A 20,868-nucleotide genomic window follows, 5' to 3' on the forward strand; every position below is an offset into this window, starting at 1 on the left:
AACAGATCCTTCAGTTTCACTCATGCCTTTGCCTGGGTGATTTCCTCTCAGAAATGCAGGGTGATTTCCTGCAGGGTGATTTCCTCTCAGAATTTCAAGATCTTTAAAAGCAGGAAAAAAGAAGAGGAAAAAACAACAAAAAAAAAGAAGTGCCTGCAGATGAAGAATAGGAATGTAACATCAACACTCATGGAAAAGCTTCCAAATACTGCAACATAAAAACCTAAAGTTCCTCAGAAGTGTCTATTGCAAGCCACAGGCTCCATTTCTGGGCTGTGTTTCTACTGGGGTGGCCCAACAAGATCCTGGACCAAAAATGCTTCCTGATCTCAACAATACAACATCAGGAACTCTCCTACTGTATTTTATGTTTCAGCTGTGTTATGCTCCTGGTATCCAGCCATATTCCAAGTTCATTCATTGGTTCCAGGAGTATTTGGCAGAAAGACACAGGTTCCACAGAGCCTGGGTTTCCTCACCTTCTTCAAAGTGTTAGTTCCACCACAGCAGCTCCCCATAGCACCCCTGTCCTTATGGCCAGATTGAGGGCTGGGACCTCTGGCAACTCTCAATCATTTGAAGAACTCAAACTAAAGAGCCTAAACCTTGTTACTAACCTAAACAACTGCTAGTATAACTGACTTCTCAAAGTTTCACATGAAATTAATGGCCAAATTTTAAAGGCCCTTTAAAAAGTAAGGGAAAACAGCAGAGAGAAGTATGCAAAATATACACTCAGATAACTGCCTAGCCTGGTGAACAGCTTGAAGGAAGACAGAAACCACAAATATACACAGTAATTGCACCATTCTGCCTGATTTTTTAATAAGAATCAGTACGGCAACCATACAATTTAAAAAGCTTAAGAATTCTCTTAGAGCAGCAGGAGCTGTGCTGAGCACTCCCAGCCCTACTTTTCACCTTGACTATTGGCATAATCATCTCCCCTCAGCCAGGTCCAACAGATAAAAGGAAATGAGGAAGTAGAAAAGTAGTTTTGTGATGTTCTCACTTGTACTAAGCCACCTAGTTAGGGGAAAACACATTTTATTTTCTGTTACTGCACACACACATATCTGCACTTCAGGGCACTCCACGCCATACTTCTATTTTACAAGTTGCATGATGTGCTGAATATCAAATTTCAGATGCCAGAGAATGAAAATATTAAAGACCAAAGATTTTTTTCATCACAATGTTTACTATGGAACTGATCCAACAGCAATACATTAAGTCAAATTTATCAGTGTAATTATACTGATAAACTTTATTGAAAGGTGTTATGCCAAAGTACTCTATACTATTCTGACATGTATATATAAACACACACACATATTTATATATCTCCTGCCCTTTCCTTACATTAGAATCTACCCAGGACAATGACAGCACCCACAGCAAAGATCAGCTTAGCTGTGCCAAGTGCTGCCAGAAGACACCAGGGTGAGCAATCACTTCAATAAGCCAGGACAAGTCACCCTCTCTCCCTCCTGTTACAGATAACCCTTGGCAGAGAACACAACAGGTAAAAGACATCATTAACCTTGTAAATTGTTTTTCTCACTGTGGTTTTATCTGAAAGCTGTCACAAAAACTGGCTTTAAAGTTTCTGATAACTCCTGGTCTGAATTTACTGAAGGAGTTCCTTAATATCCCTGAAAACCTCCCACACAGCTTTCACAGTGCTGGAGATTGTAGGAGTTCCAGCACAAGTCACTAACACAACACAGATCTGGAAAGGAACATCCACAGTGGATACAGCTCATCCACTCCAAGAGCAACAGTGACACCACTCAGAAGGAGCCATGAACTATTCCTGACCACCAGGACCTGGAACACAGCTTTTAAAGGAAATAGGGGCACCTGAATGATGCAGGGTCTCAAGAATAATGATCTCGTTATCAAATGTCCAGGTAGGATTTGATCAGGATTCCTCAGCAAAGGGACAGACAAAAACAGATTCATGCAGTAATTGCTGTGTACAGGATGCTGCTGTGATCATGAGCAAGAGCTTTTCTTCAGCCTGCCTTCTGCAAGACAAATATTTAGCAGGTTTTTAGCTAGGTTTGAATGCTTCACAAATTAAAATGTACATGGTATATCCAGTGAAAAGCTTGGGAACCAAGGGGCTGGCAGAGAACTGCAAGAAACTGCAATTTTGTACAGAATAACACTAAGGGGGGCATGACTGCTCAGCCTGCTGAAGAGCCAAGAACACTGGAAACAGTGGACAAGAAACCAGACAGCAGAAGCTGAATCAATGTCAGACTTAGTAGGAAGAGAATACTAACATAATTTAAGAAGGGCAAGCAGGGGAGAAAAGAAGCACTGTAGTGCTGTATCATTTTCTGTATCTGATTTCTGTTTATTCATGAGGAAACTTACCCCAGAAAAAGAAAAAAACACCACCAAACTAACCATCCATGTAATCAGCCACAGGGTAAGACTGAATGGTAAAAAAAGAGAGAAAGAGCAGGAAAAGATGGTCACAGGAATACCTATTCTATGAGGCAGGAGATAAATCACAGAACCAGAGAATATCCTCAATGGAAAGGGACCCACAAGGATCAGAGTCCAGCTCTTGGCTCTACACAGGACAACCCCTAAATTTTTAGAACATGCTTGACAAAACTTTGTTGCTGAGATGGCAGCCAAGACTAGCAATGTACTATTTCCAATTATACAGGGAAAAAAACAAACAGGTTTACAGTTCAATATAAAGGAAATAATATGATGATAGTGTTAGAAGTTGACAACTCCATCACAAGCTGAAAGGCTTTGAATGCAAGCAACAGGAAGAAAGGATGTAGAGACAGAAACAAGACTTTATTTTACAGCTCTCTGCAGTTCTCAGAAAGAAAAATATTCTGGAAGACCGCACATTGAAGTTACACAGTAGCATTATTCATGCAGCCACGGGCTATAGGGCATGGATGTTGCAGATTGAACATTTCCCACCCTCATCTAAAGGAATGCCTGAACTGGCAGATAATGATTCCAGCAAGTTTGCAGATGGAAGAAACTCTGATACAAAGAAGTGATAGGAAATGTATCTGGAGATCAGTACCAGGAGCTTCTTCAGAGTTCCAACATTAATTCAGTTGTATATTACAGCATGGATATATGATGTGACAGAGGAAAGGGACTTCAAAAAGAAGTGTGAGCACACAGGAACTACAACAGAGTAAGTGAGCTCTCCCTTGCTAACTGCACCTCATCCTGCAAACAGGAAGAGAGTCTAGAAGCACAGAAAATAAGAGAGGAAAACAGGTACATGAGCAGATAAATAACAGTGAATAGAGAAGTAAATGTGCTGTGCTGTTTCTCAGGTCTTCAGACAAAGGATAATCCTTCTAGTAACAGTAACAAGCTAAGAGAAACCAGAACAGATCTTTAATAACTACATGCAGAATTGCTTAAGACACTTTAAAACATAACCTTCACTATTGTGTGCACCTACCCTTATTATTTTTTTTGCACACATTTTAGTGTTTGCTGAATTCCAGAGTCAGTGCAACTGTTCAGTCACTTTGGATCAGCAAGGTAATTGAGATGTTTTCTCCCCTTGTCACAAGGAGTTGCTTCATGCAGAGACAGCAGGTTATTATGTGTATAAACAGGAGTCAGCCCAGCTAAAAACAACCATTCCTCAACTGCAACTTCATGAAGGAGAAGCTATACTACCAGTCTGCAGGAAAGCCAAACAAATTCAAACCCAGTCAGAATTCTTAGGAGTACTGAAGCAAGTTACTAAAACCAGTGTATTTGTAAGCACCAACAAAGGCAGCTCAACAAAAGCAAAGAAAAAAGTCAACACAACTGTATCAGGAACAGTTCACACTAACTAATTTTTACCCAGAATAAAATGATCAACTGGATGAAAAAGAAGGAAGACACAAAATAGAAATAATAGTTAAAAAAAAAATCACAGCATGCTAGAGACACTAATTTTAAAGCAAGCATGGATATCACTGCATGAGGAGAAGACAGAGTAGAATCACCTCATGGCAGCTGCCTAACAAGCAATCCCAGCTGCAGCAAAACTAGAAATATAATATTTTTTATTGGGTTTGCAAGACTGGATGACAATTGTATGTTTTTAACAAGCCATGGACTCCAGTTCAAACCCTTCCCCAAGCTGGAACATTTGCAAGGCTCACCTCATGCAAATCAGGGAGTGCAGAATGGCAATGCAAGCTCACACTGCAGGACCTGACATTTCTACAACTCACCCTGGAAGTGTTTTTATCAGTAGTTTGATATCTCCCATTACAACAGAGTAGCAGGGGATCAAGACTTGATTTTATTCAACATTCTCTTTAGTGATCTTCAAAACAGGAACAGACCACACTTTAAAGAGCTTGCAGTAAGAGCTTGAAATGGTTGCAAAACTTAAGACTTCACAGTATCTTCAAACTGAATTTAGAAGTAGATTGGAGATAGTACAATTTTTAAGGAAATACCAAAATCTGCAAGAAACACTCAATTGGAAGAGTGCAAATTATGGAGTAACTAAACACCACCACTGCTGAGAGAGAAGTAACTTGTTATTAACTTAATTTGCTACAGAAGTAAAGAAGAAAAGGCAGTTTGCTTAAACAAAACAATAGGCAAACAAAAAAACCACCACAGGTGCTGGAGAGCCATTAATGCATTCCACAAGCTGGTCAGACAGAACAAAGCAACCAAAGGACACTGCACAAGCTCCTTCCTTAAAGGTCCCAAACAGGGAATGAGACAAGTGTCTCCACATCCTGCTCAGAACAAAACTATTATTAGTTTTTGACAATACTTCAAAAGATCCACTTTGCTGGTTTTGAGGTTTAGATACCTACATGTCCTCAAATTCCAGCAGTACCTAAGACTTGGAAAAGTGATACAAACAGTTGTTTGAAACAGTGAGAGATTTGGATTGTTTTGCAGTCTTACATTCACAGCACACTTCAAAACCCTGCCCTGAATTTTGTTTCTCGTTACTGGTGTTGGTTAAGTCCTGGTAACTGGGCTAAGTTAACACTTCTGTTTTACTGCAGCTCTCTACTGGCAGTGTGGATAAGCAAACCATTATTGTGAGATTTGAGACAGACAAAAAAAGTGATGGGCAGCTTAAGAAACTCCACATTCCTGAGCTAATCATAGTAACTCTGAAGTTCCTTGTCCAGGCAGGCAGAGAAACTTCTTTTATTTGTGTACAAGCAAGAGCTGCCTTGTTTAGGACCTAACTGGTAAACAGCACCATAAACCCAACTGAATCCTTTTGAAAATACTTTTGAAACAGCTCTGTATCTCTTAAATCAACTGTTGGTCGAAGGTCTGCACTTTGAGAAAAGCATCACTGTGGTTTTGTGAATAAAGGTAGCAACTTCAGCCTGCAACCTAAATGCTTCTAGGATTTTCACCACAACAAAGAATAAGCCGACCTGAAGAATTTTCTAAACCATGTTCAAGATCTTCCCTTGACAACAGGCACTACCATTTTTCCCTAAGCATCCCAAACAAAGATCTAAATTAAGATGTCGCCTGTCTGGAATGTGGGCCTGCTCTTCGAGATTGTGAGACACGAAAGGCAAGAAACTAAAAATGGCATTAAACTTCTGAATATTAATATCAGCAACCACTCTGGGCAGAGCTGGACTCAAGGGAACTTTAAGGTATGTGATTAATGAGAGAATAAGCCAGCCTGTATCTCTGCTGCAAGATTAGTCAACAATTTGAATTTTTCCTGTATCTTTAAAACAAGCCTAAATCCTACTAGATACACAGTTTGCACAAACTTTTAGAAAAGAAATAGTCATTTAAGTCTTCTAGGAATTAGTTTAAGATCAAACCTAAACATGCAGCTTAACCAAAACATTAATCACACAACAAGCATTTTCAAAATGAGCACACAGCATCTTCACAAGCTGCAGCCATATCCCCACTGAACAGGGCAAATATTTAATCTGGGAGCAATCTTCCACTGAAGACTAAACCCAAAGGGTCAATGCTTTAAGGAGAAATACTTCTTTTAAGACTTCAGCCATAAGGACTTTGGACTGTGCTTGCTGGAGAAATAGTTTTGTGAAGTCTAATAAATTGCTGGTCTCAAATCCTAATTACTTACAACATCTAAAGTTGAAGCTTTTAATAATTAGGTATTTACATTTTAATTTCTCTCTAATTTGCCCTTGCAGATTTCTTCTCCTTCCCTCCCTATGCATGCCAACACCTTCTAAACAGCTATTATTGGCATTTCTTATAGAAATTTATGAATCTGTATGCACACTTTATTAGGCTATTGAGTGTTCTGTTCCAATATACCACTTAGGAGATTTACCTACAGCAGGTGTAGCTTGAAGCTACACAGAGAAAGCACCAAGAGCTCTGTAACTCAAGCAGGTGACATCCAACACACATTCAATGTATTCAGAAACAGTTTTCTGGAACCCATTTTACAGGAATTACTGATTTTTTTTCTATTATACCACAGATAAACTGCAACTCTTCCCAAAGCTTGATGTACATCAGGTCTGTACAGACCTCATGTCTATACAGAGCAGCACTGGAGTTTTTGAGGGGTTCTTTTTGCCTGATTTTTTTCCCAGGAACTGACTCAAAATTATACTAGAGAAGTTCAAGCAAGGCTGTGGCAGGAGAGATCCATGGAACTGCTTGTGCAGAGCAGAGCACTCACCTTCTGCACTCTGGCTTTCAGAGACTTCTATCAAAGGCAGCCACACCATCCCTGGCTGTGAGTGATCACCCTCCACCCTGAACTGAGCCAAAGCATTGAATCTATCCCACCACCCATCCACAGTACCTATGCTGGAAGTCAGAATACTGTTTTAAAGCTCTTATAGGAAGAGTTTATATCCATTTATTGTTGTGCCAATGTTCTCAATTTATTTTTTCTCTTCATTTAATTATCCCCTTCCCGTCCCTTCTAGGATATTTTCATGCAGGCAGTGTTATCTCATCACTTCTTGGTTTTCCTTTTACTGAGTTAAATGAGTAAAGCCTTATGGTTTCCTCATAAATGGCCTTTTTCTATGCTCATCTCAGTTTGTTCTCTTCTCCAGCAGCTCAGACATCTCTTTTTTCTCTGTCTTTACCTCAGTAGAAATTCAAAATAAACAGCAGAAAAGAATGGCAGTGTGAGGGACTGGTAGGAAAAAACCCCCTTTTTCATTCTATTTCTTAAAATGCCCAGTGTCATAACTAAATACTCTGTCACAATACAAAGAGAAAAGGAAAATAATATAATAACATTGTAAAAAACCCCAACCAAACAAAAAAACCCCACAACACAACTTAAAAAACACCCTAAAAAAGACCAAAAGAAAATCACATCACAAGTAAAACCAGTGGTCTATAGCGCAGGAAAATCGCTTTTAGACAAAATGTAGGAGTACCATTAACCTCTGCCACAGTCAAAATTGGTAAAATCACCCAACTGGTTCACTGAAAAAGTGAAATCCATAAAAAATTGAGTAGAGGAGGAAAGAACCTAACACCAAATTAGTTGTATTCAAACAGTATTCAGAAGCTGCCTTAAAGATATTCACAACATACTCAAAAACCTTTTAGATGTGGCCCACTCTTAGAAGGACAAGGTAATTTAAGCTTCACAAAGTTCCATCTAGGTGCCAAGCTGGATGCCTAAAAGACAAATTCGACTTTGCTCTAACATAGTCAGGCTTGTATTAAACTGCTTTGGCTTTATGTTAGTCCCAGCCATTAGTGCAACCCTTCCACAGAAGGATTTTCCCCTGAACTGTCAGATTTTCCATTTGTCAGTCTTCTGTACTCATAGAGGAGCTACAGTAAAGCCCACCACAGCAGGCACCCAAGGCAAACAGTCTCAGCATGGAGAGGAATATTTTGTTTCAAGATACAAGAACTGCTCTGAAAAACAATACCATGAACTCCTGTACTTACTCTTGAAGTGCATTTCTTCATGTTTCAAACTCGACTACTTCCCCAAACCCATGCAATGCTAATAGAGCTGTACATTCTGGAAACTAAAAATATTCAAATCAACAAAGTACCTGCAGACAGGTCATTGCTACCCAAAGACCAAGCTGCTGAACAAACAGCAGAACTGGTGTCAGTGTCATGAGTGAGGCTCCAAACACTGTGACCATGCACCCCCAAGTTATCAAAACCACAGTGCCCTTCACTGAAAGCCCTGTCTTACAGAACACCCACATCTGCTGCAGATGATTAATAAGCAGAAATATTTAAGATTGTTTAGCAACAGTTAGATTGAGCCAACTGATGCAAACATTCTGCTGTCATTCCTGTCACCACTGGCATCACTTCAGCTCAAACCAAGTCACCTCCATGCAGAACTCAGCCATGCCCCAAGGCAGGAGGTTTTCCAAGAGCACTGACTTGATCAGCCAAATTTAACAGCAGAAAGAATCAAACCACCAGGACAATTATCCTGTTCCATCTGCACTGTCCTGCCTATGAATGTGCAGGGCATTAAAGGAGTCAGTTGGATGGAACATTGGAGACCATCCCCCAGAAAGTTTCTTAAGGGAAGGACTCTGTAATCACCCTTCTCCATGAGTCAAAAACAAGTAACAAACAGCATTTTGGAGTCACCTACAAGGCCACACTGACACTGTCACATCTTCCAGGTCTATCCTTGCTCAAGCACAAGACACTGTGAACTCGGTAACTCTAAAGCAGGAAATTGAGATGATATTGGCCAAAGTCTTCAACCTCCTATGAAGCAGTTGTTTACCAGCCCCACCACCAAACCAGGCAGCTTCTGGACAAGGGAGGCTCTGCAGGGAAGCTCTTCAGAGCTGATGTTGTCCCTCTGGAGCACACACAAGTGGCAGCAGCAGCAGGAGTGGCTGGTAAAGGTGATTAAATCAGCCCTTGTCCATCAGACACTCACACACATGCAATGTCACTCAGGTGTAAGAGTAAACCTCATTGTCCCAATGTTTCTCAGGGACAGCTGCTGGCCAACAGTGGCTTTCACTTGGGATACAAATGTCTGCAAACCATGCAGGTGCACAGCTGGGCAGGACACAATGGGCCCCACACTTCCTCCCTGCAGCTTTGCCAAAGCAATCACATGGAATTGCTGCCATGGTAAGCAGCATTTGCTAGGAAGTCCCAGCCACTTGTTTCCATAAACAAGTTAGGGAAAATACATGTTTTCACCACATTAAAATTTTATGAAAGCTTTCTCATCAAGAAGCTCCTGCATCCCTCTAGACCCAAAGCAGAGTTCTGAAGCATGCCCTGTGTATTTTTTGCTATATTAAAACATCACTTCCCAGATGGGTAAAGCTTAAAAATTTTTGCTTCCTGAGAAAGTCTGCAAACTTTAGCTGCTAAATGGGTTATTTCCTAGTCAAGCCAGAGTAGGGCTTTGCTCACTGTAAGGCTAAATACCATGTTAAGAATAAGACAGTTGTATCCTCTGAAGGAGAAGGTAAACAGGACTGTGTGGACACAGTGGGCACTGGGCTGGCATGAACCCCCTGCAATACCTGCACAAGATAAAGACTCATGTGTGGATCACAGGAACAGCCCTCCCTGAGGACAGCAAAACTTCCAACATCTTCTCTTGCACTGCTCAAGGAAGTTTTGTACTTTTAGTTATGTATCACTTTATACTTCATTTTCATTTTTAAATATGAGAATGGAAGTTTCCTGGGGCAAAAAAATCATATATGGTGTTTCTATACAACCAACTGGAAGGCAAAGGACAAGGGTGCCTAGGACAGTGCAGCACTCAATCACGATTTCTTGTATAAACTAATAAAGCTGAACATCCACATACTCCAGATATGTTGTTCTTTAACAGCTTTGTAAAGTACATCACAGGAATTTCTGTATGAAATCCATTAATAACAATTAGCATCTCTGCTTAACAACTTTTTACTGTGTTCACTCAGGATTCTAAACTATGTAAAATTTAATACAAAACATCCTCTTATCACTGTCACCATGTCCCTTGGTATCTCAAAGCACATCTTGAGGGCAAAATTCAGTTCCTATGTGCCAGAGAACATCAGCTTAAACAATCACATAATGAATGTTTATTAGAAATTAATTACAGCTGCAAAACAATGGCTTAACTTTACCACCTCCTAACCCAAGCACTTGATCCTTCAGCCTTAACAAGGAAACAAAACCCAACCTGCCTATTAACATGCATTTTATTACAAGCTTCTTTTAATTCTTTTAGCCCCAGAGTGACATCTGTTTTCATGCCTTGATTCAGATATTCACTTGACAGTGGGAGGCTGGCAGGCAGGAAGAGGTCAAGAAATGATTTTTAATAAGGCAGAGTAAGGAAACCTGCAGAGCAGGGAAGGAATGACCCCAGACACAAGAGCAGTGAGGATGCAATTACTGGTGGAAGTTATTTCAGGAGACAGCCAGCAAGGGACAGGTAACAGAAGAGAGTGAGATGAAGGCCAGAGCACTGCAAGGAGAGATTCCTCTCTAGTGCAAACTGTTTATCCAGTGTCTGAAAGCTGCTTTGTGCAACAGCCCAGAGAAGGAGAGAGCCCAGGAGGGAGCACATCAGTCCCATGACGCTGATGCTGCAACTGCTGCACAACTCTGCAGAATTCCCTTTCTCCACACCAGGAACTGAGCACAGACCCAGCACAACCCTGCAGTTAAATGAACTCTGCAGAAAACACCTCCAAAATGGGTTTGCAGATGCTACAGAGAAGTAGTTAATTCTGCTTTCAGCAGCTACTACTTCATTACTCAAGGTGAGCAGAAGAAGAGAGTAACATGGATGAGAGACAGCATTACAACAAAACTGGTTTCTAAAATAACATTCTAAAACCATACCCACTGAATCCATACACCTGACAGGCATCTACTTGCTACCCTAACCCAGTTTCTCCTCTCAGAGCACAGGTAGATGTTAGAACACAACCATTTATGGAATTCCAGCTTAACAAAATAAAGCTTGGAAGTGTAAATCATTAACTAAAGTCCTTTCTTATATTAGATCTTCAGAATAATTTTTCCATGTCCTCTTACAAGCTCGTCATATCATCCATGAAAGAAAACCCAGAACCACTCCTGACACTGATCAGAAGTAGAAATGATCTTGCTACAGAAATATTATTGCACATAGACTAGAGCTGAAAAAGAGAATCCATAATGTGTGTGAAGATAACCAGTTTTTGATCATTTATTACATTCATGAGAGGCCTCTCAGCACTGCATTTCAGGCTACAATGAAAAACTGCACACCCAACAGCTCTCACATTTTTAAGGAAATGTAGGTAGGTCATTCCCATCCAAAGGAATACTGAGCAGGATGAGGTCACTACTCAAAATTTTCTGTTTATTTTTCAGCTGAGCATTCTTCAGTTGAAAAGAGACTCTGGACTTCTTACACGGGAGTTTTTCCTCTCCTGCTCTGACTGCTGCTTGGAGGAAGGGAGCCCTAAATAAAATAAATACCCCTGGCCTGTGCAGTCCTCCTCCTCTGTGCACACAGTGAGCATACAGCTGTTCCAGCTGTGGAGCCCTGGTGCTGTTTAACATCACCTCACTGACATTTAGATTTACACTTCACCAAAGCAACATTGTGAAGCCAGTTCCAGACAGGACCAGTGACCCTCCAGTAGGAAGTTACACTGATCTTAGAGAGTTCAGCCAGATATATGAAGATGTTTTTGGCTAAAAACATGACCAGCACTTGTCTCTGCAACAATAGCACCCTATCTAACACTGTCCATACTAATTAGGCACAAAATATCTCATATACATTCTTTTTACATAATGAAAATTAAAATTGCTCTTCACTTGACACCACTGTTTTATTTAGAAGTCACACCATCAGGCCAGACCCTGCATATTCCATTACAGTACTACATAAATCATAAATCTTTCTAGCATCATTTTTTTTCAATCCACCCTCCTAATTAGAATCCAAATTAAATGAATGCCTTCTGTGCTTTCACATTCTCGTTTGTGTAACCTTTGAGGAGAGGGACTAACAGATCCACTTCACATACTGGATGGCATTCAGCACACACATTGAGCCTCATTTTTCAGCTCTTTTCATTAAGCTCCCTGTTTGAACAGAACTGCTGCATAATTTGATACACAAGATAGTTAGCAACTGTTGATGGATGCAGAACTGGAAAGCTCACAAGAGCAAGTACTCCAAAGTAGAGGCAGTGAGGAAAGCAGCTCTAAAACAAGTTTCAAATTTCTCTTTCAACCCACAATTTTAAGCCTCAGCAGAGAAACTTCAAGTTTGACAAAAGATCATCAGTTACAGTTTGGCTACAGCCACTCAATGAAACCTTATCAAGACTTCAGAGGTGTTTCTCAATTTCTGAGCACTCACCACCTGCTACCCAACAACAAAGTGAACATTTCAGATGTCTTTTACTCTCCCACCCCCAATATTAGCACAAATACAACAACAGCAACCAGTGCAAAAATTCAGGTCATAAAACAGGTACTGCCACTAAGCTGCTGCATTTCCAGCTGCAGCTCAGCTTTCTGTGATTCTCTTTCCCTGGGGCCTCTCACACAGGAGCACTCTGGGCAGCAGCCTTGGCTGTGACTCTCACACACTCACTTTTACTCACACCCCAGGTTCTGAACACAGCACTCTACCCCCTTTATGCTTGCTTTAAAATTAGGCCTAAAGCCAGGTTCTCATGTAGTCTGAGAGGATAATAAGGTGACTGCTTCCTTTCAAAACCCACACCCCACTTTAAACTCGCTATTAGCCCTGATCCTCTGACAGGCCCCTGAACTCCTCTCACCCTCCCAGCCTGAGCATCCATAAATCCTGAACCTTAGAGCCAAACAAATTAGGAGACAAAGCATAACAGAAGCTTGAAAAACATTTAAAAATGGTTTAAATACTAAACTTTCTAAAGAATTTGAATTTTTTTATTGCAGGGTTTTAGAAGACACACATATCTTCACCCTTATCAAGTGTCTCCCCATAACTCCACATTACACTTTTAAAAGTGCAAAGGTGTTTCAAAACTGAAAGTTTGTAGTTTCAGATTTTTTTTAACCTAGAGATCCTATTCATATACCTAAATTTGTAAGATATTTAAAACAGATTTTTAAATGGCTTAACTATAAATGATTCAGCAGGTTTGAGGAACCTGTATCTCACAGCAGCAAGGTTTATGTAAAAATAAACAGGTAAATTGGTAGCTTTCTAGCTCTCCATAAGCACAACATGAATGTCTAACTAAAAACAGTTAAACAGTGTGAGGGAAAAAAAAAATCCTACAAGTCAGCAACAGATCCCCTGCACCAAACACTCATACTTCAGCATGTTCAAGATGCACAAAGGCGCAAGCATTTCATTGCAATTCAAACTCTGGACTCAAAAAAAAAAAAAAAAAAAAAAAAAAAGGCAGCTCAAAGAATGCAATTGTTAAGAGCTTCCTTTTCTCACACACAGAAAGATTAAAATAAAAGGTGTTACTTTTCCAGACCAGTCCCACAACTGCAGGCAGCACGCTAGTAACCAAGAAGCTGCCTTATTAGCATACCAGCTTAGATATATCTTCTCCCAGAATGACTCAGCCTGCTATTTTCAAAGTTTTCCTTAAATATTTGTCCTACATTTTACAATAGGAGTTACCAACTACAGAAAAACACATCCCATGAAGTCTTAGCCACTTCTCAACGCTGAGCATAGAGATTAAGCCATGCGTCCACATTTGCATCCACTAAGCTAATCCTTTCTGAAAATGAAAGCTCGAGATACTCAGCACGGATCTTTCAGAGGTGAAGTGGCTGCTTGGTGCAAGTTGGAGGAAAAAAAAAAAATCCATCCATGCTTTGCCACAGCACGGTTTAGTGCCTGAGAGAGGGAAAAACTTGCCAGGAGTTGCCCTGTGCAAGCAGAGCACACTCAGTGGGAACTGCAGCCCTTCAGAGCACGGTAAAGAACAACCACAGAGCGCAGCCACATAAGGAAAATTCAGCGTACAGCTGCTTTGAGCAGATGTATGCGCTGCCATAAGGAGGGGAAGCTTCACTTGAAAGAGCTTCCCATCGCTGCTCTCAAAGTCTATATTTGGTATCGCAGACGTATTCGAGGAGAACGGGTTTTTTACGGGGAGGAGGAGGGGGTGCCGTGCAGGCTGCGCTCCCTCAGAGCGGGACCCGGCCGGCGGCAGCGGCGGATCGGGCACGGCCCGGCGGCGGCACCGGCACAAGGGCGCCGCAGCGGGATCGGCACCGGCACAAAAGCTCCGCAGCGGGATCGGCACCGGCACAAAAGCTCCGCAGCAGCGGCACCGGGCTGGCTCCGCGGCCGGCGAGGCACGGCACGACCCGCCCCGCAAGGACACGGCCCGGGCACGGCGCATCCCGCGCTCCCCGCCGGGGATCCCCCGCGCCCGCGCCCCCGCCCGGAGCCCGCCGGCCGCGTGGGTGTCCCCGGCCCGCCCCCGGCCCCCGCTGCCGCCGCGGATTTTTACCTTCATCTTCGAGCTCTAGTTTCTCCAGCATCCCTTCGGAGGCGGCCGGGAGCTGCAAGGGAGCCGGAGCCGCTGCCGCCGCCTGCGGGAGGGAAGAGAGGAGAAGGAGATAAGCATCCAGGCGCGGACTCACCGGCCCCGCGGCGGCATCGGCTCGGGAGTGGCGGCACGGAGCGGGCGGAGGGGAGGGAAGGCGGGACGGCGGCAGCTGCCCCTCGGCCTCCGCACACGCTGCCGCTCACACACACCGCGGGGGGAGGAACCGGGAGGAGGAACCGAGGCTCGCCCTCCCCCAGCCCGTGAACCGCCGGGCTCCCCCCGGGCTCGCTCCGGCTCCCCGGCCGTGCCTCCTGCGGGCGCCGCCTCTTCCCCGCTCGGCGGGAGCGGCTCCCCGGGCGCCCGTTCACAGGACGGCGCTTCCCGCCACGCCTCGCCGCTCCCCCCTCCCCCCGGCGAAGCGGTTGGTACGTTCCGTTTTGCTGCAGTCGAGCCCGTTGGTCAGCGGCGGGAGGGGGAGGGAGCTACCACTTCCGCGCGGAAAAGGGAGGGGGAGGAGGGGGAGGTTAGTGCCCTGAGAGCTCTGCTGGGGCAGCCGCCCCTCGCACCCGTTCCGCAGCCTCGGTTGTTCTCCGGGCTGCCCTGGATTAGAGCGGTGCGACTGAAGGTGGATTGGGGGAAACCCTTCGCTCCCCCTGCCAGTGGGGCTTGGTACGCTCCCGCGCGTTCACCTGCGAGGCAGCGGCGGGGAAGCGGACGGTTCCACTGCGCTCCGGGGGGTGTCAGGGTGTCGAGGGGGTTTCCCCTGTGTGTGACGGGAACTCCCGCAGTGCGCCGTGCCGCTATCCCGGCCCCGGGGTGCCCTTTATCCCGGGATACCCGCTCTGTCCTGAGTACCGCCATTCCGCAGTGCCCTCCTTCCCGAGATACCCGCTTTATCCCGGGATGTCCTCTGTCGGGATACCCGCTCTGTCTCGGGATGTCTTCTATGTCGGGATTCCCCCTCTATTCCCGGTATCCGCCATCCCGGGGTACCCGCTATCCCGGGGTGTTCCCTATTTCGGGATTCTCGCTCTGTCCTCCATGCCGGGGTACCCGCTCCATCCCGGGTACCCGTGTGGGCACGGGCGCGCTGGTTTCCATGTCAAACAATCCCAGGCTAAGTCACAATTCAGGATCAGCCCGAATGCCGGCGTGTCCCGGTGAGCGGCGCGGAGCAGCGGCTCAAGGACGGGCTCGCACCGCGGGACGCTGCGGTTTACCGGGAATAGGATTTACTGCATCACAACCCCGAGCCAGGCTACAGCAGAAGCGAGGAAATGAGGAAATATTCGAAATAGATTCGTCATTTACATTTATTTTGGCGGTGAGGTGTGGCAAAGCTTTAGCTGAAATGCGCAGGTCCCCGCTGGCTGCTTAGGAAGCCCAGCAGGAGCGGTTCGGACACGGATGCTGGAGAAAGGGATAAAGGGATTATTGCTGTGGCAATGGAAGCTGACACACATGGATGGAGCTCCAAAGGAGTCACAGGAGTCGTCAAGGAATATTTTAAACCTGCTGGTCCCAAGGGGAAGCTCAGGCTTCAAAAGTTCAGCAAGCCCTTCAAGGAGGGGAGGTTGGATAGACCCAGCGCAGCACAGCAATGTGCATAGAACAGGGAAAGATTAAAGATAATGAGAATAAAACTATGATAGGCGAGAGAGAAAAAATTTATGGGAAAACAGGAAACCATCTCGTAATTTCTCAAGTCCAGCGATGCTTCAAGCAAGGAAACAAACTGCTGGTGACAGCTTTTTTCTTTTCCCAAGCTACCTCTTTCTAAGGACACTTTTAAGGATATAGGAGGAAGTGAACAATAGCCAGTTCTTCTTTACTGTAAAGATCCCTTGAAAAGAAAATTCTAAAATATTTCATTCACAGGTGTATTTTTAAGATGCTTCTAGGATTTCAGTAAATGTTCTAACTGACCAGTCACACAAGATAGCAAAGCAGTTCATATTAATTTATAATATTTTCAGCCTACTAATCAAAATGCTTTGGAAGCTTTTAATTACTTCTGGGAGCTAGCTTTAAAAGCTCTAAATTATTTATCTTCCTTATCGTGTACCTTGGTACTGATAAGAGTTTATAACATCTTTTCTTAATCAAAGGCAGAGAAGGAGATGACATATCTGATTGGAAATAACTGCCATGATTTTGTTTCTTTTCGTTTCAATTTACTCCCCATAATTATCTAGTAAGCACCAGCCATGAGGAAATGCAACTCCAAGGTTTTTGTAGCTGGAAGTGACACTGAAACTTGAAAGGTGTGCATTGAATTTCAGTGCCACACAACACGAGATGTTTATTAGAAGTCAGTTAAGCTTATTTCATGCTACAAACCCCAGGGCTCACTGCAAGATCAGGGTTTTACAGTGGCAGAACCTACATCCAGACCAAGAGTACGATGAGAAACTCAGGATAATAAAAAGGCAGTAATTTAATATACAACAGAGATTTGTAAAGGAAACATATACCATCCACACTGCTCAAAAAAGAAACCCAAAGGAAATGGAGAACTAAAGGCTGAAACCCCATCCTTCAATGTGCCTGCAGCCTCGGGATTTGTTCAAACCAATTTTGGAAGGAGCTGCTGATCATGGCGTTCCCTTTGCTCCTCGCTTTGCATTCTGGCTCCTCTTGGCTTGTGGGCAGCACAGTGAGTCAGAACAGGAAACTGATGCAGCTGAAAACCAAAGGGACTAAAAGAAAAGACTGGGCTTTATCCAGATCAGCTCCTGATCCAAGTCACTGTTTAGTTGTATCAGCACTGGCACAGGAGTTGTTCAGGGCAGGAGGGACAGTGGGACCACACCTTCTGGGAACAGCCCACTCTTAAGTCAGCCTAAATCATGGTCAAAACACCCTCCTGTTCATTGTGGACAGGATTAGACAAATTAAAAGGTATTTTTAGCAGTATTGTCTCTCTAAAAACTCCTTCTGTCATTTTACAGCAGGATTACTGGCTAAAAAAAAAAATATTGAAAAGGAGCTGTAGTTTCCAATAGGGTGATATTAAATCTTGCAACTTTTCCTGCCTGTTTTTTGTGACTATTTGTTTGTTCTACTGCCACAGAAGGTTTCCCTGAACTATAACCAAGGGATTTATCCAAATTATGCTTCAAAAGTTTGCTCTCAGTGTGTGTCAGGTAACCCAATTTAACTGTTTGAGAAACCACTGTGACAGAACAGTACTCACTTGTACCATAGATATTGCCAGGTGACATAAAGCTAGAGAGAAAAGTTTAGAAGAGAAATATGCACAAACCCAAAACTGCCTGAGTACATTTTTGCTTTGCCACATTTTTACAGGAATATTATTTATGCCAAAAATATGGACCTACAACATGACCTTAGTACAGCAGTGGCATCAATCTTTGTAGACAGAAAGAAAAAATTCAACGGCAAAAGTCACAAAAAGTAGATGTAAACAAAAGAGATTTTAGGATTTCTGGGAAGGCTGGAATGTAAATTCTAATAGGTAACTGCTTACTTTGTCTCTGGCTATTTTCTTTTGCTTCCTAGGGTAAAGGGAGTGAGGAGTGACTAATACTCTGTGGAAGTAAAATCAGTCCTGTAAATTATAGATGCACTTAGAATGAATACATTAAAGTTTATCTGATAATCTACAATTCTTTTTTCTGATAATCTGGGAGTCCTTTCAGTCCTGTGTCCTACTGAAGGAATCCCATCCTTTTTGTAAGAACATGCAAAATATTTAAGTCACAGGGATGGTTCAGGGATGTGAAAAACAATTAACATCAGCAGAAAATATTTTTTTTATGTACTTTCCTGCCATCTTGCCTTACACTCTTTGGTGTAAGTTTGATTTCTGAGATGTGTAAGAGACATTTTAAGCAGATACAGGAAAGAAGGATCAGCAACAACAGTCAAGGTGTGCAACCAAAGCCAAAGCATTCTCAGCCTCTCTAATGATTCACCCAGATTGTCTGGGTGAAACAACTGCTAAAGGTCACCAGAATATTCTCAAGAAGGCACTAAGATTTCTTTATCTCACTGGAAGGGTTTAAGAGAGGTTCCACAGAGGTCTGTGTTCTGTCTGTCATCACTCTGTGTTTCCACTGATGACTCAAGGAAGAAATAATGAATAACCTGACCACATTTTCAAATGACTCAAAGTGACTCAATGGTAAAAGAAGCTGCTGTTTTAGGGACAGCCCTAGAACTTGAAATAGTCTTGAGAATTGCTGCAGTGCTTTGAAAAACAGGATGCACTTTGATATGGGTAAGTAGAGTGTGGTATACAATAAGCAAATGCAAAAATAAAGTGGGAAAGGATGGACTTCCAGCAGTCAGGCAAGCAAAAACTTGGGAGTGAAGCTGAATGTGAGACTACAATGTCAGTTTCTTGGAAAATAAGAAAAAAAAAAATCACACTATTTACAAATGTGTTATAGGTAAGACATGGAGCATCTGTGCTACACATTCCCTGGTTAGATGCCAGCTGGGATACTGCATTCAGTTTTAGGGATAAAACTCAAGAATGAACTAAAAGAGTCTAAAAAAAGTAACAGCAATGATCTACATGTTCAGAAAACATGACCTGTAAGGAAGAACTTGAAAACTTCCCACTTTCCTCATCTACAAAGGGGAAAAAACTCAAATAAAAACCCCACAGAAACAACAAATAAACTCTCCCCTTCCCCAAATAAACCAAACTAAAACAAAAAAAAAAAACCCCAAAAACAAAACAACAAAAAACCCAAAGAAACAAACAACTCACCCCAAAAACCCACAACAGCAGAAAAAGAAGACTGAAGGAAAATACCTCAACAGTCTCCAGACATGGTGTGTTTTTGCAAGAAGAAAAGTGATTAACTCTTCTGGGTCCACTGGTTGTGGGATGAGAAGTTATCTACTTAGCCTTTAAAGAATTCTTAGGTTGGACTTTGGGAGAAGTTTCTGAGTGTAACAGAAGTGAAGCACCAGCACGTTTTGCTAAAAAAATCTCTAAAATCTCCATCACAGGAGGTTTTTAGCAATGGATTTAAAACCCCCCATTTGTTTATTATTATTTCCATATAGTTGATTGTGTTGGTGGGGGGAAATGAATTTTTAATGTTCCTTCCTTCCAGGCTTGTTTGTTTTTTTAGTTTCTATTTTTGTCCGATCTTTAGAAAAATATATACAGTCTTAGTATGGTAATTCAGTGAGAATTCTATGTATGCATGTTATGTACAAAATCCAGTTTACAAACATCTATGCAAATGTAAACTTTCTTTTCCCCCTCCCTTCAAACAAGTAGCCTTAATTCTGAAATAGAAATATTCTGAAACAAATGTTGTCTGAGTAATGTATAGTATGTGATAAAGATTACGTATTAGTTTTTGGTGACTGTGTAGGAATAAAAAGAAATTGTGCTGCAAATCACAAGTCTGTGTGGAGCAGACTCACTCAGGCACTGCCACGAAAATGTTACCTGTGCTTTATTTAAAATAGGCTTTTCCAGGTAAATTCAAGGCTGCCTTTTCTCTTTCCTGATGGCTTTAATATGGATATGCTGGGGTGGACCTGCACAGCTCAGCAGTAAAACTGAGTGCCCTTCCCAGCACTTCAGAAAAAAAAACAAAAAAAAAAAAGGCCACTTACCTTGTAAAACCTAATGGATTGAAGAGCAACAGAAGGAATTCCCATCTAAATGCAAATCAAGGCAAAGCCATTTTGAATGCAAAAGTAAACTAGGAATGGTAATTTTCCCACCATTTGCTACTGCTCCCTACTACAATTACAGTTCTGCACAACTGAAGTAGTTAACAACTCTTGTCCTGATGAGCTATCAAAGAACAACTTACAGTTTTCCCCAAATGTATGTCATAAATATGTTTATTCTCTTGCAATCTGTGTAAAATTAATTTAGAACACTTCCTGCTTATTTTTGCTTTAATTTAGCCTGGGTTGTAAAGTGGAAAAAGGACAAGTTACCAGGAAAAAAATAAAAAAAACAGGTTTAATCTGGTGTTTAAACTGTAAATTAAACTGCTACTTGTTTTTTGCTAGAGTGTGGTAACTGATGTGGTGGGTTTGGCACAGCTGAGAGCACTGGGATCATTGGGGCTGAGGTCAGGATCCCAGCCTGGATCCTTGTGGATCTGAAGGTGCCACCTGTGTGCTGCCAAGGCTGCAGGGTGGCAGTCCCTGAGGGTGTCTGAGGACACAGCTCTGGTCTCACCTCAAACACCTCAAAAACCTCGGGGTGACCAGAGCAGCTGGGCAGGAGCTGTAATTTCCACCATTTATTCCAAGCAAACTGCTGCAAGCCCCAAACAAACCAGTGAGGAAGGGGATGCCCTGTACAAAATACTGGACTGGAGTTTTTATTTCCCACATCCAGAAGGAATGTGATACAAATTGCTTTAGTCTTAAA

General features: G+C 42.7%; 1 protein-coding gene across 6 annotated transcripts in view; it reads right to left on the minus strand.

Annotated features, from left to right (window-relative positions):
• The window catches only part of PRKAG2 (protein kinase AMP-activated non-catalytic subunit gamma 2), a 221,110-nt gene that overhangs the window by 33,317 nt on the left and 166,925 nt on the right, over positions 1-20,868 (minus strand). For all 6 annotated transcript variants that reach the window (XM_063179437.1, XM_063179570.1, XM_063179525.1 and 3 more), the window contains one exon: positions 14,448-14,529. In XM_063179437.1, coding sequence (XP_063035507.1) covers positions 14,448-14,529 — 82 coding nt within the window. The remainder of the gene's footprint in view (positions 1-14,447; positions 14,530-20,868) is intronic.

The sequence above is a fragment of the Melospiza melodia genome, chromosome 1 (assembly GCF_035770615.1).
Source record: "Melospiza melodia melodia isolate bMelMel2 chromosome 1, bMelMel2.pri, whole genome shotgun sequence".
Taxonomy (NCBI): Eukaryota; Metazoa; Chordata; class Aves; order Passeriformes; family Passerellidae; genus Melospiza; species Melospiza melodia.